This window comes from Ursus maritimus, unplaced genomic scaffold (genome assembly GCF_017311325.1).
Source record: "Ursus maritimus isolate PB19 unplaced genomic scaffold, ASM1731132v1 scaffold_13, whole genome shotgun sequence".
Classification (NCBI taxonomy): domain Eukaryota; kingdom Metazoa; phylum Chordata; class Mammalia; order Carnivora; family Ursidae; genus Ursus; species Ursus maritimus.
The window spans coordinates 9,904,136-9,924,013 of record NW_024423675.1 but is presented as its reverse complement, the minus strand read 5'-3'; the positions used below and the strand labels follow the sequence as shown (position 1 = coordinate 9,924,013).

At 35.7% G+C, this 19,878-nt stretch overlaps 1 protein-coding gene across 1 annotated transcript in view; it reads left to right on the top strand.

Moving 5' to 3' along the window:
* Positions 1-1,346: 1,346 nt before the first annotated feature.
* MMS22L (MMS22 like, DNA repair protein) overlaps positions 1,347-19,878 on the top strand; it is a 121,694-nt gene continuing 103,162 nt past the window's right edge. The window contains exons 1-8 of the mRNA XM_008705015.2: positions 1,347-1,874; positions 2,893-3,018; positions 4,552-4,601; positions 6,242-6,329; positions 6,424-6,601; positions 9,310-9,400; positions 11,021-11,151; positions 13,126-13,239. Of these exons, the coding sequence (XP_008703237.2) occupies positions 1,711-1,874; positions 2,893-3,018; positions 4,552-4,601; positions 6,242-6,329; positions 6,424-6,601; positions 9,310-9,400; positions 11,021-11,151; positions 13,126-13,239 (942 nt within the window). The 5' untranslated portion in view covers positions 1,347-1,710. The remainder of the gene's footprint in view (positions 1,875-2,892; positions 3,019-4,551; positions 4,602-6,241; positions 6,330-6,423; positions 6,602-9,309; positions 9,401-11,020; positions 11,152-13,125; positions 13,240-19,878) is intronic.

The window sequence follows — 19,878 nt, the reverse complement described above, 5'->3', positions numbered from 1 at the left end:
CCAGAGCCAGGGCCCAATATTCTCATACCTAGATATGATTTCCTAGGAATTGCTGTAGATGATAATGTGTCATGCTAGAACTCCACCTGGACCCTAAAAAAGCTGCAGTGGTCGCCAACAATACATCAAGTTTCAGGGCACATTAGGTGAACATAATGGAACATAGCACCCATCACTGTAGCCCTAGGTTGCAGTCAGAATAGAGATCTTATTGTGTTTTTCCCCCCACCTCGTCCCATTTCTTAGAAAATGTGCAGTATTTGGTTTGAACAGAGGAGTTATGACAGGTTCTCTGTACAGGAATTAAACACAGGACAAACTATTCTGGAGGAATGGGCAACGGCGAATACTCAAAATTACAGGAGATCTGAAGGAGCAATTATCAAGTTTTTCTTGAATCTTAGGTCAGTGATATGCTTAACTGTGTTTTAACTCTGATTTAGAGTGGGAAGTCTTCTGAACAGATTTTAAAGAATACTTTTAAAAGAAAAATGCTGCACATGGGCTATACCTCACAAAAGCGACCAGGTTTAAGCAGTTAAACCTGTCCAGATGTTCTGCAAATAAGGGGAGGGGCAGTTTTATACCAAAAGCAAGAACCATCTGACTTATTCAGTGCTTCTATACACTGGATTAGCCACATTTTTGCACATGCCATGTCCACAAACCACGAACAATAGGCATTCTCGATCTTAACAAAAGAGTTGCTGGCACTAGCGCGGCAACAAGAGGGGACGGCGCGGCTCTGGGTGTGAATGAGACACCCACTTTGGACTCACTTGAGCAAAACTCTTTTCTTGGGTCCGGCCCAAAGAACACCCAGCTGTCCCTACTCCTTGCTCACCTCAGCCTCCAGTTTCTTTTCCCCGTGAGGCCCCGCCTTCCAGCCGAACTCACCAATTAAAGCTACACACACTGAGGGGAAAAAAAGAAAGAAAAGGTGGCTCGCGGTACCGAGTCCTTGGTCGACTGACTCTCGCGAGAACTCTCGGAGCGCCGGCGCGTCCCGCCGAGACCTCGCGAGCGGATCTCCGGGGGCGGGCTGCGCTGTGGCCCCGCCCTTCCTGAGCGCGGGAGCGCAGTGGCGGGAATTTCGCCTGTTTCTGATTTAGACCTTAGGAACGCCGGGATTGTAGACCTGGCAGCTGGGGGCGGATCTTGGGGACCGAAAGTGTGAGCAGGTACGCCGTGCCTCAAACGAGGGGCGCCGCGGTGCTCAGGACACCGGCTGCCTTCGCCTAGTGTTCGGCCCGCTCTGGTCGCCGCCGAGTGGGAACCTGGCGGAACTTGCCACCCAGCTGGGAGGACTAAAGATTGGCGCCGGCGGNGTTCGGTAACGTAGTTAGCGGCGCAGGTCGAGGCGGGGTCGGAGCTGAAGCAGGATCTGTCCTGCAGCAGGATCTGTCCTGCAAACATTTCTTTCCTTTTCGCGCTGCCGGACCTAGATGGCAGATGTGAAGTTCCTGCCACAGCCCGTCGGGGGTGCATTCTAAGTTCTGACGGCCTTGATATCGGGGTGTCGGTGTGGGGAGAGTTGTTGAGGAATTGGCTTCTCGGACTTTTTTCTTTGTGCTGGGGGGACGTTTTGAGAACTTCTGAGATCACCGCCAATCTCTTGGCCCGCCCCACCTCCTGGAATCTAATCACAGTATCTTTGGAGTCTTGAATGATAATCATGAGTCCCAAACATTTCAGGACAGAAAGTAAATAATGGATAACTGTTCCGCTGCGTCGATGTTCCTGACCGACAACTTGGAACTGGAGCTGGGGACGGAATGGTGCAAACCGCCTTGCTTTTCTTGTGGTTTTGACAACAGAGGAGGAGGAAATCATTTTTCTGGAGAGTCCTACCTTTCCAGCGGAGCCCTTAAGCGGTAGGTAAAAAATCGGAGACTTTGTTTTTCCCTTATCAAATTTTTCATCAGTTTGTTAGGAATGTTTTTAAATTATGATTTCAGTCAACTAAACTTCGATGTTCAAGTCATGTTTTTGCAAATCGGCTTAGTATATAACATGGGTGCAGGCTATCTGTTCTTTTGCCGGTTTCCTGGTTAGAGCATACCTAAAAGATTTTGGGATATTGAGGAGAACTTCTTGCTACCGGATGTTTTATTATTTCACCGCTACCTCAGGTTGGGGGTAGGAAACTGGCTACTAATTTCCCTTTTACTTAAAGTGAATTCCGAACTAGCCGGGCTTTTCGAAATGGTATATCCTTCTAAAACATGAAATAATAATGTGGAGCTCCTCAGTGATTCTTAAGTTAGATATACACATTGTTTTGTTGCCCAAGTTCCTTCTAATTCTTTATACGCAGAAGTCACAGACTTATTTTTAACTTTTGAATAAATACAGCAGATTGTGTAAGTTCACAGGAATGATATACACAAGTTGCTGTAAAACTGCAGTTGTTGGAATATTTTGGGAATACCCGCGGAGGCAATTTCAGTCAGGAAGCCATTTTTGTTGATTTTATAGTTATACCTTGGTTGAGACCTTAAAAGAGATTACTCAGTTTGATTATGCTCCAGACATGGCTCAGAGTAACTTTTAGCTGTTTCAAAAATTGAATGTCCCCTCAAAGGATGAAATTCTTCAACTGAAGACCATAGGCAAAAAAAGTATGTTCCCTAGACTGACTTTATGAGTTTTTCCCCTAAGTTACATTGCTGTTTAGTTACACTTTTTTATCACTATATGTGACTGAATTTTTCATACAATCTAAATGTAGTAATTCCTGAATATGTAAGGTACCAAGGCATATCATAATCTTATGACATCGTTGTTGACATGTCACATACAATATGGATTTATATAATGACAAAAAAAGATATGCTATAGTATGGGATTTATCATACTTTTTATGAGATTAAATCAGAGTTTTCATTTCAGATTAATTTTGAATCTTGATCCTTTACCAACTAATTTTGAGGAAGATACAGTGGAAATATTTGGCATTCAGTGGGTTACTGAAACAGCATTAGTGAATTCATCTAGAGTGCTCTTCCATTTATTCAGGTATGTTTTGTTTTGTTTTGTTTTTAACAGCCTTTGAGCATAGATGCTATTCAGGTGTTAGTTACTTTGCTGGGTGGTTTCTGATACCAATATTACAAAAGCACCGGTAGAGTTGTTCATGTTGTTCTCCATTATCTTATCAGTATCACGTGGTAATGTTTGATGGAGCAGTGATTTCAATGAGTTGTTTTTTAGTGAGTCTTTATTCTTTTTCAGACTTTTGTTCCATATTTGACATCATGTATTGAAGACAAATATTTAAGCCTTTGAACTATGTTATAATCTTGGAAGAAAACTGAAATACTACTTTTGTTGCTGAATTGTCATACTCTCATTGATTTTCAGAGAATGAACTTAGACTTTCCAAATATATCTTTCAGACTGTATAGTAATATTAATTTTATTAATTTGGACATTAAAAAATTTTAATGAAATTTTCCAAACATACACAAATGTAGAAAGAATACTATAACGAACCTTCACATACCTTCCCTCAGTGACAATAAACATCAAGGTTTACCACATTTCCTTCATCTGTCCCTTTCCCTCTTTTTTTTGGTTTAAGTATTTTTAGCAGATTCCAGGCATCATGTTATCTCACCCTTAAATATTTCAATAAGCATTTCTTAAAAATATGAACTTTTAAAAAACATGAACAGTATCATCACAATTAACATTCAATATCATTTAGCAAAATATTTCCTTAAACCAGTCCATATTTAGATTTTACATGATTTTGAAATGGAATCAGTTGTCGAAGGCAAATTATCGTCCAAAAATACTTTAAGAATATGTACATGGTACATTTAAATGAAAATGGAAAGATGGAGAGATTTCTCCTACCCTCATCCCTTGAGACCTTGTGAAGGGACTTTGTCTTGTTATGTGTTGTATTGGGAGAACAGGTTGAGCGAGTGATTCTCTGTAAACCTGAACATTATAGAATGAGTTGAGTCTTGATTCAGGACATAGGTTCATGAAGATGGGTCAACATTTAAGGAGTTGAAAGGCAGTTAGGAAAAAGGACAAGAAATTACTTTCAGGTTTTAAGGGGGGGACGTCGTAAATATAGCTTTCCTTGATAACTCTAGTTTAAGTTACTCTATTTCTTTTCTGAACTCCTGTGGTATAATTGTCTGATACAATTTAACATTTCATTATGTAACTATTAACTGAGGATTTTTATATAAGTATCTTAAAATTTTGAGGGTATGTAAACAGTATCTCATTGATTAAAATCTGATATTTATAATTATATATACATATATGCAGCTTTTAGTAGATATTTTTGCAAGGTCAAACAAAAGCATGTTTTATCTTTTCTCAGTCTTCACTATATGAAATTGACCCTGTAATAAATATCTAGAAAGAAAAAGTAAATAAATATCCACAAAGTATTTTAAACATCATTCACAGATGAGAGGCTTTGCACATACTGAAGTTATGTAATAGATTTGGAAACATCCCTATAATTATTACATGCTTTAAACTTTTCCAAAATTAACTCTCACCTTACGTTTTTTTTTAAATCAGGCAGCAACTGTACAACTTGGAAACCTTATTAAAGGCCAGCTGTGATTTTGGTAAGTTTTAAGTGTTTTCAATGGCAAAAAGGAATTGCACATCTGTCTTTGATGCACAATTGGGATATAATAACATGGAGAAAGAAGCATTGGGTTAGAAAGTCAGGATAGTGTTTAGGGTTCAGAAAAAATATAACACTTAAATTTTGTTGTAGCTGAGATTTATAGTATTTTTCTATGTCTGTGATAAGATTGATTTAAAGCTAGACATTTCTAAAGTGAATTAGCAGCTTCTTTGGGGGCAGGGAGAGGGACCTCATGCTGTCTTGCTCTTCTTTCAGTTTGTTTTTGACATTTAATGGGTTACTCATTTGGGCGGGGTTGGGGGGGGAGGTTGGTATAGTTGAGGTAGTAAAGGGAATTGAAGGGCAGTGTGTTTTAGTACAGGCTAGCTGCTTCTCCCTTCTGGCAATTGTGCTACAGTGTAGTAATTAGAATCATGGCACTGTGGTCAGCCTGGGTTCCAACCAGGAACGGGTCCCCACCTCATTGAGTTCTTGTGAGGATAAATAATAAAATGCATGTTAAGTGCTCAGGCTAATATCTGTTATTAGTGATGCCCAGCAACTGAAGATCACCTGGAACACACCTTTGGTCAATGAAAGGTTGAGTAGCTTACTGACACAAGAAGGAAGTACATATCATGAGAAACAGTTGGGGCTTCTTAGGGAGAGAGTAGGGAGGGGCTTGTGATAGGGTTTGCTCTTGTGCTGGCTGATTTGGAGTAGAATTTAAGGGGACTAGGACTTTATTTTGGATTGGATACTGTTAAGCAGGGACAGTGTAATGAATTGAATATGTTAATTTGTGTCTTGGAGGTGGGACCAAGAAAGGCCAGGGAGGGTTCTAATTAGTAAAGAAGTAATAGTCATGTTAGCTGCAAGAGGGAAATGTTTTGTTTCTGTATTTTGTTTGTTTTTCTGCGATTGCATGGTGCCTTGTTTCTGTACTCAGACATAGTTACAGAGAGATTTTGTTTTTGTCTTGTTTCACCATAATCAAGAGGGGCCCCGTCTGATTATTTTTGATATTTTATTAAAGCTTTAATTTCAGTAGGGAACATCATGACCTAGTTGTTTGCTATCAGCTGTCAGGGCTGTTTTGTTTTCTCACTATGTGCTCAGTAAATGTTGAGTATTATTTATCACCTGAGGCTCTGTTTCATGCTGGGTACTGTGTAAGGTGACAATGAATCAAAGTGGAAGAATCTGCTGATGAGTTTGCAGTTAGTAGGACATACAGACACACAGCATGGTAGATGGAAAAGTGTAGTAATCATAGTGTGTATAAGCTGGTATGGGAGCCAGGGGCTTTATCTGTTTAGGTGCCCATCACAGAGTCAGGCCAGATCTTGGACTACAGGGATGAGGGGAAAAAATCTGTAGGGGAAAGTTTTGGGGAGTGGAAGAGTTCCAGGTAGAAACAACTGTTTGGCAAAATCATTGAGGTGTATTAAAACCTAAGTTCAGAGAGCAAGAAGTGGTAATTATGTATGGTTGGATCAGAATGTATAATAGAGTGGTAAATGTGGAAGGGATGAAATCAGAAATGAATTTGCTGCTTGTATGGCTTACAAATTTTTTTGTCACTGCCCACCGATTATTTAAACTTTGATAACACTTAATCTATTTTGGTTTCAGGGAAGATATCCACACTACACTGCAAAGCAGACAATATTAGGCAGCAGTGTGTGACATTTCTTCATTATGTTAAAGTTTTCATCTTTAGGTAAGATGCCAAATGAATATTTTGATTACTGCATGAACTTCTGAGCGCATGTTCATCCAGACTCTGGTTATTTATTGTATCTGTCTTTTTTTAGGTACCTAAAAGTACAGAATGCTGGGAGTCCTGTTCCTGTCCATCCCTATGAAACTTTGGAGGCACAACTTCCCTCTGTGTTAGTTGATGAACTTCATGGATTACTCTTGTATATTGGACATCTATCTGAACTTTCCAGTATTAATCTAGGAGCATTTGTAAATCAAAACCAAATTAAGGTTTGAATTGTTTCATTTAATTTTTAAATCATCAGGGGTTTTTTTGTGTGTGTGCAAGGAATATTCATTCATTCAAGAATGAGGGAAACCTGTCAAGAGTGCAGCTCATGCACCAGACTGCCTGAGTTGAAATTCTGGCTCCTCTTCTAATTATGTGCCATTGGCCAAGCAGCAGCTCTTGCCTCAGTCTCTTCACGTGTATAATTGGTTTGCTTCCTAGAGTTATTGGGAAAATTAAATTAAAATTAAATAAAGTGCTTGGATTATAATATAGACTGAAATAGCGATAGCTGTTCTCAATTCCAGTTTATAATGTGCAGATATGTACAAGTTTCAAAGCAAAATAACCTTTATTTTTAAAAATTTGTGTCATTTTTCCCATTGATAAAGGTTTGGGCAAATCCTAGTATCTATTACAGTAAAATTCAAGATCACCTTATAAAAGTTACATTTTCAAAACCACAGCATTATGTCTATTCTTACTTTTGAGACCTTTTTGGAATATGATTAAGGTTGTTTTGACTATGCCCCTTTTTTCTACCTGTGAAATCATCCCTACTGAAGTTTGGTTTTTAAAAGTTTGTATTGAGGGGCGCCTGGGTGGCACAGCGGTTAAGCGTCTGCCTTCGGCTTAGGGCGTGATCCCGGAGTTCTGGGATCGAGCCCCACGTCAGGCTCTTCCGCTATGAGCCTGCTTCTTCCTCTCCCACTCCCCCTGCTTGTGTTCCCTCTCTCGCTGGCTGTCTCTCTCTCTGTCGAATAAATAAATTAAAAAATCTTTAAAAAAATAAAAATAAAAAAAAAATAAAAGTTTGTATTGAAAGCATGACCCAGTTTATAGATGTAATTAACAAATACTCCATAGGAAAGTGTGAGCTTATGTGAATGGCAAATTATAATTCCCCGTGGGATTCCCTGAACTCTCAACTTCTTTCATTCTTTTTGACTTTACCAATTTGAATAACATTCAGTTTTTAGGAATGTGTCTTTGCCAAAATGTAAGGTACGAATAAATGTTTATATATTTTTATGAAATTTAACAACAAGAAAAATGCACTCTTTTAGCAGGGACCAATATATGTAATACTGAAAATAAAGAGTCCTAACTGAATTCACAGGTTACTGTGTCTAATCCATGGAAAGCAAATAGATAATTGCTTTTAATCATGACACTTAATATTTGTGGATAGTTTATGGGGGTAGGGATATTTTTCCTTCATTTTGGTCTCTATAAATTGAACTGGCTTTATTTTCTGGATATTCATCAAATGCTTAAGAAAATAAAAATTAATTATTTATCTAGCAGTAGAAATAAAGACTGCAAGGGTTCTCAAACTAGGTTTTGCTTTTCATAGGCTTTTTAATTAGGCGAACTTGAAAAGAGGTTATTTGAAGATCAGAAGGCTGAATTTTTAAAGCACATACACAAAAAAAACATACACTGAAATACTGCTCTTTTTTTGAAATAACAGCAAAAAAAGCTTACAAAGTGAAAAGTACCTTTCAAGACTTTGTATGTTTCTTGTGTTTTGCCTATCTTATATATGAAAAGTATTGATATAATTGGCATTTTCAGTTAACCATCTGTCTTTTATTTTTAAGGAGCTTTTTTATTAGAGATATTTGTTGGGTATTATGTATTACAGATATTTTCATCAATTTATCTTTTCTTTTTTAGCAGCTAAGCTGCCTTGCTACGGAGATGGTTCAAGTTTTGTAAATAGTTACATTTGTCAGGTTTTTCTTGTGTATCATCTCTGTGTGGTTGTTAAAAATATACTTGTTTTTTACATTTATCTTTTTAATTCATCTCGTTTTAAAAAAAAATGCTGTGAAGTGGAAAATCTAACTTTAGTTTCTTGCAGATGAATAAGTTAATAACTAGTCTTTTATTGAATGGCCCATGTTTTCCGTGCTGATTGGAAATACCATGTTTATTTCTCTCTTGTCTATTTTTGCTCTTTATTTATTATCTATTTCTGAACCAATACTATTTTATTAATGCAGCATTTTATTTTGTTTGCAGTTTGATAAAACAAGTCCCCTCTCTATCATACTTCCTTGTGCTCTTGATAGATCATGTATATATCATTGTTACTTACTTTTAAGGTGATACTAAATGTTGGCTAGGGGAAGGTTATTGACAACCCTACTACAGCACAGTACTTAAGAGCACTGGCTTTTGAATCAGATAGAATTAGATTTGAATCTTAATTCATGAATCGAAAGGTAAATTTCTTCACTTCCTTTAACTTCAGTTTCTTAATGGGCATCTCAGTAGTGTCTACATGATAGTCTAAAGTTCTGTTAAAATATTTTATGGGAGTTTCTGGGTACTCATTACATTTAAAAACATATTTCCTAGCTAAAGTCTAAAAGAAGATTATGAAAATAAGTGGTTAAAAAATTCTCTTACGGCCTTGCAGCTGTAGTAAAATGAGAGGTTGGTTGGAAGGGACCTTTACTATACAAGTCTGTTCAGCAGCCCCAAGGTGGGTCTGTCCTAAACCATCAGATGAAAATATGCTTTCAAAGATCTCCAGTGAAAGAATCCTCTAATGAACAAGACCAAGTTTTTCCCTGAGCTTTTGAATAGTGAGTAGGTTAATTGGTTCTTTATCCTTATCCTTGTGGAGGAATGTGATAGCATGCTATAAAATACCTACTAAAGTACTATGAATTCTCAAAGTTGATAATGTCATTCACAGCTTTTTCCACCATCATGGCATTTATTACATCTCCACTTAGATATCCATTGGCTGGTGCTAGAAATTCTTCACATGCTTGGTGAAAAATTGAGTAAGTTTATGGATTTCTGATTTATGTCCTTTTTAAATCTAAACCCTTAATTGTTTTTTTTAAAAATTACAGGTCATCAGTGCTTTCTGGCTTTTTTTAATTTTTATTTTATAACGAATAGTAACCAAAGTAAAAAGTCAAGGTCTTACTCCTTTTTTCAAGAGAACAGTTTGGTCCATTTATCTTTCCATACTTCTATCTTAGTATACATATATAGAAACTCATGGGTAGGATTTTTGTCTTTGTTTCTAGCTAACCACAAATGGTAGCATTCTGTGTAGTGTTTTAGTCAACAGTTTTTAGAGATCTGTTCACGTCAGTACATATAGTTGTACTTCATTTATGAGCTGTACTTATGGCTCTATCATAATTTATTTAGCGAAGTCTATTTTTTAATATTTCAGTTATTTTCATTTTTTTGTTACTACAAGTAATATTTCATGGAACATCCTTGTGTATATATATATACAGCTTTGAATACGTGTACAAGTTATTCTACAGAGTAGATTCTTAGAATTGGGAGTGGCACATTCAGCTTTAAAATCATAAACACTGCTTAGTTTCTGTACGGAGTTTCCCCAGTTTGTGTACACTGCAAGCATGCCTTTGCCTCATTCTCTTGCCAGGAGTGGATATTATCAGTTACTTTTGTTTTTTGCCAAATAATACATGAAAAATGATATTGAATCTCTGTCTTGCAATTTTCTAAGTACCAATGAAGTTGAACATTTTTACATAATTTTACTGTTTTTTATAGTTGCTTTATTACTTGTTCATTATCTTTTGCTAATGTTTCTTTTTTAAAAAAATTAGTGATTTATATATATTTTGGATAATACTTTTTTATTTCACATATTGTCTGTTTATTTCTTGGTCTTGCTATTTGGCATCTTTAGGGTCCATTATCAACTTAGCAATATTTTGTAAGTGCTACTTATTTGTAAATTATCACTTAGTTTATAAAGACATCCATTATCTTAATCTCTGATTTTCAGTAAACTAATAAATGCAAAACTACATGTATATATATATATGTGTATGTGTGTACACTTACATATATACGTGCACACAAACATACAAATACATAATTTCTTCTCTCACATGGACTTTGTATTTCAGATAATATTTCCTTGGAGCAATACTTTAAGGTATACTTAATCTGATATAGGTGCACATTTTATTATCTATTACCTTGGTTTGCTCTGTTCATACCACAAAACAATTGTGTGTGATTAGTTTATCAGCATTTGTTTTAAAAATATCTTAAAGCCTTTATCGGTCAGAAATATTGGTGAAGATTTTCTAGCATTTCCATGCTTTTTTTTTTTCTTAAGTGATGTTACATTGGTACTTTCTAAAGATGTCCACATTAAGAAAAGAAAAGTCTATTAAGTGGCACTTGAGAAAATTGAAAACTTTTTGTAGGTAATGTATATCAGTGATCATATAAGAAAGGAATTGTCCTCAAATTTAACTTTTATTTCTAAAGAAATTTGTTTTTAACTGTATATGTTGCAGTTTTGTTGTAAGTCAATTTAAAGACATACAGTTACTTTCCTCCTTCTGAAATAGTAAAATCTACTGTAATTTTAAATAAAATATATTTTATGACATTTTTAGAACAAGTTGTATACGGTCATCAGTTTATGAATCTGGCAGGCGACAATTTAACCAACATCAGCCTATTTGAAGAACATTGTGAAAATCTCCTTTGTGATTTAATAAGCCTGTCACTCAACAGGTATGACAAGGTAATGTTTTAAGAGTATTTGTATTACTACATCTGAAACTAATGATGTACTATATGTTGGCTAATTGAATCTAAATTAAAAAATTTAGAGTATTTAATTTAGAGAATCTAAATTAAAAAATTTAGAGTATTTAATTTAGAGAATCTAAATTAAAAAAAAGAGTATTTGTATTACTACATCTGAAACTAATGATGTACTATATGTTGGCTAATTGAATCTAAATTAAAAAAAGTTTATTTGTATTTTTGATACTTAATGACTGTAGTCCTTAATGTGTGTGATTTATATAAGAATTTAATCTGATTGGTTTACTTGTTAACTCTCCTGATTTTATATTTATTACTGTCTGGGAGTTGAATGGGAAAAGAATTTGATTTAAACATTTAAAACGGTTAAAATGAATTTTTCAGAGGCAGTTTTTTTATTTTTAAAAATAGTCTTTTCCATCTTGTCAAAAATAAGTAAAATAGATGTTTATGACAATAACTGGAAATTTAACTTCTATGCAAATAGAGTTCAGCCCTTTAGTTATATATATAGTTACATAATACAATAAATGAGTACTTAAATAAATTAGTTGACAAATTTAAAGGGAGATTTTGTTTTTCAAAGTAGGTGTAGAATCATGGGGGAAATTACATGTTCTTACTGAATTGTGTTTAATACAGACAGTGATTTAAAGGTGCTATAGTACCTCCTCATTTTCTAGCAATGGAAATTTGTAGATTATATCAGTCATTTCATATTGTTTAGCATAAATCTTATGGGAAATCAGGATTTGTAATTTTTTAAAATTTAGATTGTTTTATGTATTATCAAAATCTTTTAAATCTGTTCTATGTAATTTTATAATTAATGTAATTAGTGGATTATCTAGATATGATTTAGTAATATCTTAGCAGTTATCTTTTACTCTGTATTATGTTAGAAACATGAATGTAGTATATGTGAAATAGTAATTACCTAATGAGTTTCTGAAGTCTAGCTATACTTGCAAATATAGTGCATATGCCTTGCATTATTTAGGACCATTGAGGATATATTTGTTATATATTTGTCTGTTTTACAGTTGATTAAAATTTGTTTTCTAATCTTTCTATTAGAAGTTTTTCTGTTGTGGCTGATGGATTAGATAGGGTTAGGAAATCATCGTCCTGAGGCCAAATCTAACACATTGTCTATTTCTGTAAATAAAATTTTACTGGAACACAACCCATCCTTTTTTTTTTTTTTTTTTTTATCTGTTGTCTATGGCTGGTATTGTATAGTGGCGGAGTTGATGAGTTGTGACAGACTATGTCCCAATAAAGCCTCAAATATTTGCTATCTAGCTCTTTACAGAATAAGTTTGCTGAACATTGATAATTAAAGCAAAGGTTTTGTTTTGTTTTGTTGTTTTTTAAGATTTTATTGATTGATATTAGAGAGAGAACACACTCGAGCGGTGGGGAGGGGCAGAGGCAGAGGGAGAGGGACAAGCAGACTCCATGCTGAGCATGGAGCCTGACCCATTTTAGGAGACAGATCATGTGAGCTGAAACCAAGAGTCAGAGGCTTAACCAACTCAGCCACCCAGGTACCCCTAAAACAAAGTTTTTTTTAAAGGTTGAAAATAAAGTTCATTCTGTACTTTTGGTTATAAAATGGGAATTTAGGGGCGCCTGGGTAGCTCAGTCAGTTGGGCATCCGACTCTTGATCTCTGCTCAGGTTTTGAACTCAGGGTCATGAGTTTGAGCCCCATGTTGGGCCCCACGTGGGGCTCCACACTGGGCGTGAAACCTACTTCAAAAAAAAAAAAAGTAAAATGGGAGTTTATTTTAAAATTGAGTGGAATGGCACATTTTTTGTAAACACTTTTATATAATTGAACATCAGTTTTAAGTCATCTAAATCCTTCTTTTAAAACATTTGGAAAGAGTTATGTAGCATGTAAAATTCTCTCTTATAGAACTCATTTTGGTTCTTCTCTACAGGTTAGGCCTTCTGAAGCATTAGCAAGTCACCACTGCCCATGTTCATGCATTAAGGAATTGTGGGTTCTACTCATTCATCTTCTAGAACACAGAAGTAAATGGTCTCTTTCAGAAGTAAGTTGTAAAACTGATGTGTTAATTACTGTTCCTAACTCTTATATTGAATTTTTACGGTGGTTTTTGCCAAGAAAATGTTACAAACTTCCTTATATAAGACAACCACCACCACCACCACCAAACAGAGCACTGAGTACCAAACACCTACTACATTTTTAACTCTAAAGTGGCAATATGAAACTTTTAGGAGAAGTGCAGGATTTGACTCTTATTTTCTTAAGTTTTTTGTTGTTGTTCTATCAAGAATTCTTTAAGCTAAAATACTACATACTATCTAATAAACCGGAAAACAATTTAGTCAAGAAATATGGCAGATTTAGATTTGGGGAGAAATAAAATAGGTTTTTATTGATGAATTTTATGGCATTATTTCAGGAAAGGAGGAAGAAAAGGGCAAAGGGGAACATGAGAAATTTTCTTGCACCTCATTTTGAGCCAAGTCTTCAGAATGGGGCTTTATTTTATTTCAGGTATTATGGATTAGTAGAAAAAGAGAATTTCTCATAGGCAGAAGTAAGTACAAGTAATTATGAAATGGTGCTTACAATAATTTATGTTATATGAAAAAGTCCTTTGATTTTTCACAGGTTTTTAATTTCCCAATTTGCCACAATTTGGGGTTTGGGTGGTGCAATCTCTTTTTAATAACAAACATATTTTTATGGATTTACAAGTACTACATTTTCAGTTTTTATTTTAGCAGTAAATTTACTTAAGTATAAATTTAACATGTCTTTACTTATTATTAAATAAGAAGAAAAATTTTTTCCTCGCATTTTGGTTTGTCAGTAGACTTCAGCTTCCTTTGATGAGATTTCAGCATTTTTCCATTTTCTGCAAAGCTTATCATTATTTAAGAATTTTATATTTCTTTACAATTCTTATTTTACGAACTTCAGACTTGTACATGTAACTACATATACTTAATGTAGGCATGTTCATACTTGTTGCTGTTAGTCTTTATCTAGAGTTAAAGTAGAAAAGTAGGCATAATTTTAAAGTATATTACAGAAATTTGCATAGTAATATGTTTTGTTTAATGTAAATGATTTATATGCTGTTCATTTGATGTAGTAACCTGACTTGTCTTAAAATAATGAAAATCTGAGGTCATTTCATTTTTTTAATACAAGTAAAATAACTGATATTACTCACAGACTTTGAAGGCTATTTTATTTTTACATTCAACTTAGAATTTTCCATGCCTAACAGTAAGACATTTTGACCTTCCNNNNGCTGAAAAAATAATCTAATCTAATCATGCTGGGTATCAAATAATAAGCATTTACATGTGTCAGTGAGCTTGTAGAAAGCAGTCTTGAGGCCAAATACTAAATGTAGGTGGGAACTCAGGTCAGCTGAACACTGAAACTGCCCCATAACCTTATAAGCAGTTGCTAAATTGTACAAGCTTGAACATTAGCTTTCATACCTTATAAGGTAAAAGAATAGAAGACAGAGGTCAGAGTTAACCCAAGTTGGTAGCCTACTGATACACTAACTACCCATAAATCTGGGCGCCCAAAAGGATGAACTAGAAACTCAACTAAATTTGTAAGGAAAATTGCTGTCTTTTACTGTGATGCCTTGCAGTTTAAAATTGCTTCAGTATATTTGTTATTGCAAGCCAGCCCTCATACAGCTTTATAGCTGAGTTGGTGTTGCCTAGATTGTACTAAAAATCTCAAGCCAGGGACTTCTAAGCAGCCACAGACAATGGGTGAATACTTAAACCTAAATCTCCCTAGTAACTCCCCCAAAATATAGAATGGCGAGAACAAATAAGACTACACACACACAAACATGCTGATAGAATAACTACAAGATAGGAATGATAAAAGCATTAATGGTAAAAACCAGCACCAAAGCTCTACCATAAAACTTTCTAGCAAGCAAGGGCAGCCTGAGAAAAAATGCTCAGAGGAAAGAAGGGAGCTAGCAGTAACCCTCAAATTGGTCTAAAACCATTGCCAGGTCGTGAAAAAACTGAAAATGTTTCCTTGTAGGTCAGAGAACTGACTATGGGATAGAACCTGAAAAGTGTGTATATGACAGGAGGAGGCAGTCTTTAAACGTAGACCTTCTGGAGAATAAAAAGGCAAAAAAGGAATGGTACCCTTGGTGACTGGGTGGTGAAAGGAAATAAAAGGAGAAAATGATCTTGTAAAACAAAAGAAAAACAAACAAAAAATCAAAGTTCTCACACCCGCTCTCCTACCACCACCACCAAAAAAGAAAAAAGAAATCCAGGAAAGAAATGGGACTTTGATACATTGACAAAAGAGGGCTCCACTGAACTAGAAATCTTTTAAAGTAGTCTAGACCTACTAAATGAAAGAAAGGAAAAAGAAACTTTGAAACAAGTCTTTATAAAGTTACTACTAGGAAGCAGAATTAAGACACTTTAGCTGATGGGGCGCCTGGGTGGCTCAGTCATTAAGCGTCTGCCTTTGGCTCAGGGCGTGATCACAGGGTCCTGGGATCGAGCCCTGCATCGGGCTCCCTCCTCCCCTGGGGCCTGCTTCCTCTCCCACTCCCCCTGCTTGTGTTCCCTCTCTCGCTGGCTGTCTCTCTCTCCGTCAAGTGAATAAAATCTTAAAAAAAAAAAAAAGACACTTTAGCTGATGAACCCTTTCTCCGAGAAACAACTGTGAAGCAGAAGGAAATTGTAAGATACCACTCTAGATTAAACAGACGAGCATTTGGGGCTGTACAAAAACATCCTGAATAAGACAGTCAGTTTTAAAAACAAGTAGACTAAAGCCAGAAGTGAATGAAAAGAGTAAATGGAATGCAGGAGAGAAATGAAAGAAAAAATCAATTTAGAGTTGACTAAATGACAAGGTGCCCAAGAAGAATATACTCAAATGAAAATTTAATCAGGGGTATGGACGAAAGACAGAAAACAACCAAGGGAATAAAAATTAGATGGAGAAAGGAATATAAAGAATTAGAGAGACAATAGCTGAAGTGGAATATAAGCAAGGAGGAAATAGCTATATGTATAAATGAAGTCCCTAAAGAAGAAAACAGAACAATAGGATATAGCTAACATCCAAAACTATTATCCAAGAAAACATTCCTGAAAAAAAAAGAGCTAATTCTACATATGGAAAGGGCCTACCGGGTAACTGGAAAGATAAACGCCAAATAAACCATCCCAAGGCATATCCTGCTAAAACTATTTGACTTCAGAAATACAGAAAATGACTTTAGGAAATCATCAAATTTTCTAGACAAAAAGACCGCATAACTTACAAGAGCAAAATAATTTGACCTGCACTAGACTTTGCAAAAACATCATAAAAAACAAGGTAACAATGGATCATTTAAAAAGACTCAGAAAGCCTTCCTCCTTGTGAGGATGCTGCCAGAGGTTTGCTATCTAGAAAAGGGCCTTGACTCCACCATGATGGACCACTGATCTTGGACTTCCAGGCTCCAGGGTGAATATACAATATGACACAACAGAGCAGCCCTCAGCTTAGAAAAAAGTGATGTAGGTCCCATCTTTTACTGTATAGAGATTATATGGACTGTAACTGTGAGGTACTTACTCCCTTAATAGAAAGCTCAAGACCAAGAAAAAGTGACCAAACCAAAAGGAAACAAAATGACAAAAAGTTTCTTCTAAGACAATAAAGAAGCAAGTACTGACTGTTTGTACTATCTGACATGCAGTGTCTTTGGGGATGGAGATGGATGAGGATAAGCCAAGAAAGAAAAACAGAAAAAGCAATTAAAAATTTCAGGAAAAGCAGGGCAGCATCTCTGCTTCATCCACCTGGGAGTTAGCGATGTCACAGAAGATGTGATCATTCCCTGAATGTTATCAGCTGGCTGAGCTCCACATAGTGCCTGTTCTTAGGAGCTTTCCAGACTGCTGAAGGCAGACATTTTGGGTGTTGTTTTTTTTTTTTCATCTCGTACAAAAATTTTTAAAACTTTGCAGTGTGGCCACACTGATTTATACAATGCACTCATTATGTTTTTAAAGAAGAAATCGTGTGTGCACGTGTACACATGCATGCTAGCATTCTTCCAGAAAGAAGTATTTAATTCCTTCTCCCTACTCCTTGCCTCCCCTACGCCATCCCTAGAATGAGGGAGGTGACGATTGAATAGGATTTGGAGTTTTCCTGCTGAGAAAGAGACATTTTCTGCAACCCAGTCTGTGTTTAAAGGACTGATCTTCTAAGGAAATTATCCAAAGGGGAGAGGCCATTCAGGGTTTTTAAGTTATTTTCAAGTGTTGCCTGGACTGCTGCTGATCTTTGTGAAGCCAATAGGATGATGCTTCCCAAGAAGTAATTAGAGAAGCCTAAGAGAGACTCAGGAATGTTTGGAAATTCACATACAGCCCAAATTAGATGGGAATTCCAGGAATGGAAATAAACTAATTTGATCAAGGACATATTTGTGTTCCAGGAAATATTCTAAACATGTAGCTATGCTGGATCTACGTGTATGACTGTTTTCCTGAAAACCCAGCACTATCTAGTAAACATCAATTAAACTTGAATTACAGAGAAGGAAAGCAAATTAATATCCCTTGAGTGATATTTCTTATGTGCCAGCAAGTAGAATGGGTGTGAGGTTAAGTTAACTGTTCAAATAAAAGTCAGAATATGATAAATGGGGCTTCCAATGTGGATTTATTTGATGCTACAGCCCATGATATTTTCCCACCACACGATTATATAAAAAAGTGCATGTTTAAGAAGGAAAAAGAAAAGGAATAGCTAAATTAATGCACTCCTCTTTTGGGGAAGCAGACCTAAGCATATTTTACATGCACTCCCCAAAGTGCCACAAATAAGGTAGGGAACATCTGTGCGATGCCATGTGCAATCTAGTAGTTTCTGACCTGTATGCATTATATTTTAGCTGCCACATGTATGGTAAATTTATATATGTTACCACCTTTAAGTATTATAAAAAGATTACAAAAATTTCCTGTGAAATGAAAACATCATCCATACCAAAAACAACAGCACAAGGATTCAAAATGTGCCAGGAATTTTATAACTTTGACCCTAGCAATCCCTCTTCTAAGAGTTTACCTTTAATATATACCTACAGCAATTCAAAAATGCGTATGCCTCAGGCTCTTTACTGCAGTATTTGTAAAAACACAACGTTAAAAACTACCTAAATGCCCATATGCAGGAGAGTAAACAAACCATGGTTTATTAGTACGTTGGAGTATTATGTACTTGTTCAATAGAATGAATAAAATATCTGAACTGATAATGGTTTGATTTCCAGGACTTATTGTTAAATAAGCAAAGTGCAAAAGAATATTTGTAGGATGCCATCTTCTGTGTATGAAGGAAGGGAAAATAGGAAATGTGTATGCTTAGTTGTGCCCAGATAAATACTGGAAAGACAAATCAGGAACTATTGAAATTGGTGGGTAGGAATGGGAGATTGGTGAGTGACAAATGGAGTAGAAGTGTTTGAATGTGTTATGACTTCAGAACCATGTTAATCTTTAGCATTTTCCAGAAATAAGTCAATGTGTACGGAAGAGGAATTCATGGAATATAAAGAAAAACACTGAACCTAACTATTTTACAAATGAATAACACATGGGAGGAGCTATTGGGGGGGCGGGGAAGACCGACCTAGAGGACTTGGAATACACTATTTTGACAATTTGCTCTAAGCCTAAAGACAAAAGAATTATAATGAACTTCAGATCCTGGACTCCTGTTTGTAGACTTGTCTTACAGTGTTATATATGGGTTAGCAATTTTAAATATTTGAAATAAATAAATGTACTCTAGGACTGAGCAAATTAATAAATACATTATGGGTAATTAAGAACCAGCTTTGCCACTGTTGGAAATTGAGTCATAAATATGGAAAGAGGGAAAGATAGAGTGAAAGATAATGTGTTGGAATGGAATTTAAGATATCAGTATGAAATAATGTTTTTTTAATAATTGAAACTAGAAATGTGTGTACATACATGCATTTCCTACCTTATCCACTAGGTGGGCCTACAAACGATGATATCTGAGTAACAATGAGGAAACTGCAATGTCTTGGTCTTGAAATTACCAACCTCCAGTAAAAAGAGGCAAAGCTCCTTTGGCAAATGACCTGGTCTTCCAGGCTGACTCGTGGAAAATGAAAAATGAGACTGGAACATTCTGTACCAGAAACTAAGGTGGTACTCAGAAAATAATGAGGACGTATCAAAAGGACAAAAGAGCCAACATGAAGATCTCCCACACTCTAAACCTAGGATAATTTGAGAAACAAAATAAACGATTGCAAAGGATTATAATCTATACAATATGGGGTTGTGGGTCCATACTGATATAAATAAATGAATAAATAAGTGGAGGAAATGGAAATTCTTCCTAATAAATGTAGATGTTGATGATGGAATTAGAAAATCACCAGTTGACAACCTCCTTAGTAATTGTTTTAGGCATGAATCCTCAGTGGCTGCCAAAAATATGATGAAAAACAGAATATTTGCACAGCTTGATGTATCTACACAATATCAATTGCAAGGGGAGCAATAACTGGGAGATACCACCATAACCATGTGATCAGAGTTAGCCAATAGTAGGAAAAACTGATATTATGTACCCTCAGTATGATGCAATGAAAGAAAAAAAA